Source organism: Brachypodium distachyon, chromosome 1 (genome assembly GCF_000005505.3).
Source record: "Brachypodium distachyon strain Bd21 chromosome 1, Brachypodium_distachyon_v3.0, whole genome shotgun sequence".
NCBI classification, from domain to species: Eukaryota; Viridiplantae; Streptophyta; class Magnoliopsida; order Poales; family Poaceae; genus Brachypodium; species Brachypodium distachyon.
In genome coordinates, this window is record NC_016131.3 from 61,670,061 (window position 1) to 61,673,808 (window position 3,748).

The window sequence follows — 3,748 nt, forward strand, 5'->3', positions numbered from 1 at the left end:
ACTGTATGAGCTCTTTCTATCAGTTTTTAGATTTATGTGGAATGCATCCCTGACTCCCTGTACTCCTTCCTTTCCATAGGATTTTGACAGAAGGGTCCATGCAGTGCTTCTGTAGCATTTCGACAGTTTATTTTGTCAATCAATTTTAAAACAGATTTGTTTTTTCAATTACGATATAACCGTCCCTTCCATCCCACTGGTCACTGGACCCGAAGGGACGAACCCGTCCCGTCTCGGGTCTGAAGTCCGAACCCAGCGGCTCCGCCCCGTTCCCCGGCCCACTCCCTGTCTGGATAAAGGATAAGAAAACTGAACACGAACAGGCGTGCGCACCGAGCGAGCGAGCGGCGGCAGCTCTCTGCAACAGCGAGCCCGTCCATGGCGTCCCTCTCCCCATCCCTCCACCTCCCCTGGTACGCCTCCTCCACATTCCGCTTCCTTCCTTTGAGTAATACCTAACCGCCGCCTTCAGTTCAGGCACGACCCTATCTTTCTCTTCGTGTTCCTCTCCAATTTCTTTCCTTCTGTTCAAATGCACCTACGGAGCGCCGTGGTTCCAGTTCCACCCCCCGTAGGCCAATGATTGCGCCCGAGGCGGCCGGCCTTGGATGGATATTCCGAGCTTCTTTGCTCCGGTGAACCGGCATTCGTTGTAGGCTGCTTGTAGTTTAGCCGAAGAAAAAGGACAGCGTCTGGTGCCGCCCAAAGTTCTTGATCCGGATGCACTTAAAGAAAAGTTTAGGAGTGTGCCAATATGCTTTCTAGTCGTCTAGATTTGTTGGAGTATTTCAATTAGTGTAATATAACTACTAAGTTCTGTCTTCGTGTAGTTCCTGACAGTTAGGAATCGAGGCCGTAATTGTGGCGTCTTGCTCATTGTGTTACTAGGATTGTGTCGATCTGGGGGATAGGAGCAGTGCCCTGCATTCAGAAATGTTAGACTTGCATGAAGGCGTAGGAGAACTGTCTTATCAGTTTGTTCAGTGTGCCAAGGCCTTGGATATAATAGTAACTTATTTTGATTTGGTGAGTAAGTTGGTAATCTGCATCTATTTATTGTCCCTTGGCATGATGGCATCCCAAACCTATCATTCACAAAAACGAGGTGGTGATAATGAATCATGGCGATATTCCTCTTAGGATCGTTCTGCGAGAACCTCAGTACCATGTATATAGATATCGATATCTCTGATTCTTGGGTTAAATCAGTTTCGGAGTGCTTTCTATTGTATGTTTTGCTTGTCAAAAGCCTTGATCGAAATAGTACATTCTCCTCTAGATTTCAAGTTTGACCAGAACTGAAGTAACTCCATTTTTGAATGGCTTCTTTTGTTGATATTACTGAGCAAGGAAAGCGGATTGGTGCACGAATGGTTCAGGGTGAAGATGTGTTTAGCTACCAACTTTGGGATTTTGTAGCTTCTATGCTTGATCTTTGGATCCAATCTTTCTTGTTAGTAAACATAATTGTGTTGTTTTCTAGAAAAAAAATAGTTGTGCTGAGCATTCATTATTTATATGTATTTTGGTTTACTAATGTGTGACATTCGAAACAAAGTGTTCGTGTTTTTAATATAAAGGCTCAAGGCTTACATTGAAAATAACTTGTGTGTTTTTTAACATAAAGTCTTAAGGCTTACATTTTTCCTTGCAGTATGTTTTTGACGGAATTCTCTACAATATCAATCAAAACTTTTATTGATTCTTTCTTTGTGTTAAATAAATCAGCAATTCAAGAACAGGCTTCCTTGGGAAGTCGCAAGGAATTCGTCTTCGTGTTATCCCTGCTGGCAGAGTTGGTTTTGTTAGAAAAACTGTGGAATGCAAGGAATCTAGAATCGGGAAGAAGCCTATTGAAGTTCCATCAAATGTTACTCTGACATTAGAGCAGCAGTTTGTCAAAGCTAAGGGTCCACTCGGGGAATTGTCATTAAACTATCCCAATGAAGTGAAAGTTGTGAAAGAAGAATCTGGCAAACTAAGAGTATTCAAGACTGTGGAAACCAAAAGGGCGAATCAGATGCATGGCCTTTTCAGGTAAAACTGAAAATAGAAACTACAAAATGAGTTTGTCTATTTAAATTTTGTTGCATCACTGCTATTACGTGTTTTGCTATTTCATTGTTTTTGTTCCACAATGTTTTCTTGCATGCCTAGAGTTCGGTAGACTTGTCATACCTGCTCCTGTCACAATTCATATGTACTCCCTCCGACCCATATTAAGTGACTTTCTATTACATGTATCTAGACGTTTTTTAGGCATAGATACATCCATATTTGGACAAATTTGAGTCACTTAATATGGGACCGAGGGAGTATGAGCCACCCCATCCTGCAGTCAAAAGCAGTAGTATGGAAATATGGAAAAATTCCCCTCAGGCACATTAGTCACAGGAGTATTTGATTGTGATACCATTAGTGTCTGAAACTCCGGCCCATATTAAGTGCCGAAATATTACATGTATCTAGACGTATTTTAGTATATAGATACGTCCATGACAAATTTGAGTCACTTAATATGGGACGGAGGGAGTAAGTTTTATCACATTATGCTATTTTAATTTAAGAATAGAAAGCACAGCCCTATACTCCTACTAGCTACTACAAGGATCTAGATTCCAGAGAGCAATGTTTAACATCTTGCTTTTATCAAACATCCTGTCTTCGAACTACCAATATAGGTGGTGGTGATCTTGCTTTGTTCAACCCTAAGCTTCTCAATGTGCAGGGAAGAAACTGACAAAGTTCTTGTAGCATGTCTGTGAAAGATTTGATAAAAGTACTTCTTGCATTTATCATCCAGTCCTCTGTTTAAAAAAAGGCCAGTCTATTCATACCAAGGCAATATCTGGCATGGGTTATGTCATTGCTTCTTTCCTGGAATTCTGAAACTGTAACTGAATGCATGAAAAGGAAAGACATATTTGTTTGCATGTTAACAGATTCATCAACTATCTGATATGCAATAAACATCCTTTTATGCTAAAGCCAACCCTTTCCTTTTTCTCTCACCATTATCTAAATTTGGTACTAACTAGTACTTGGTTAGACTGATGACCTTAATCATAACAGCATAAGGTTCTTCTGCAGACGATGTTTCTACATTTGCTAAATATTGCTTGGTTAGATTAGAGCATCATCTTATGAACTTACGATCATGTCACACCTTTTTGTACACTTGTTCCTCTAAAAACATGGGTGCAAATTTTCAATGCAGAACTCTGACAGATAACATCATCGTGGGGGTGTCTAAAGGATTCGATAAAAGGCTTCAGTTAGTCGGTGTTGGATATCGTGCGACAGTGGAGGGCAAAGATCTCGTGATGAACCTGGGATTCTCACACCCTGTCCGGATGGCCGTTCCAGAAGGGCTGCAAGTTAAGGTGGAGGAGAACACCAGGATCATCGTGAGTGGCTACGACAAAAGCGAAATTGGTCAGTTTGCTGCCACCATAAAGAAGTGGAGGCCTCCGGAGCCATACAAGGGGAAGGGTATCCGGTACCAAGACGAGATTGTCAGGAGGAAGGAGGGGAAAGCTGGGAAGAAGAAATAGATGGATGTTGCTTTCCTTTGCAGGTCTCATAATTTCTCTTTTTCCCTCTGTAATCCATCATCTTTTGAGTACTAAAACCCTACTTACGAATGAGGACTGCTACGCTTACCATCTTTTCGTACAATTTTGTTACAACGTGTGTATATTCTGTGAAGCAGCTGGCAATGCATAAGGGCTTAAGATTTGGTTTGGTT

The 3,748-nt window shown here is 41.5% G+C and overlaps 1 protein-coding gene across 1 annotated transcript; it reads left to right on the top strand.

The window, feature by feature from the left end:
- The first annotated feature begins 254 nt into the window (after window positions 1–254).
- On the top strand, window positions 255–3,748 carry LOC100831674 (50S ribosomal protein L6, chloroplastic). The gene is made up of 3 exons (XM_003557854.3): window positions 255–413; window positions 1,729–2,037; window positions 3,218–3,748. Exons 1-3 carry the CDS (start codon window positions 379–381, stop codon window positions 3,552–3,554), a joined length of 681 nt encoding a protein of 226 aa, XP_003557902.1. The 5' UTR covers window positions 255–378; the 3' UTR covers window positions 3,555–3,748.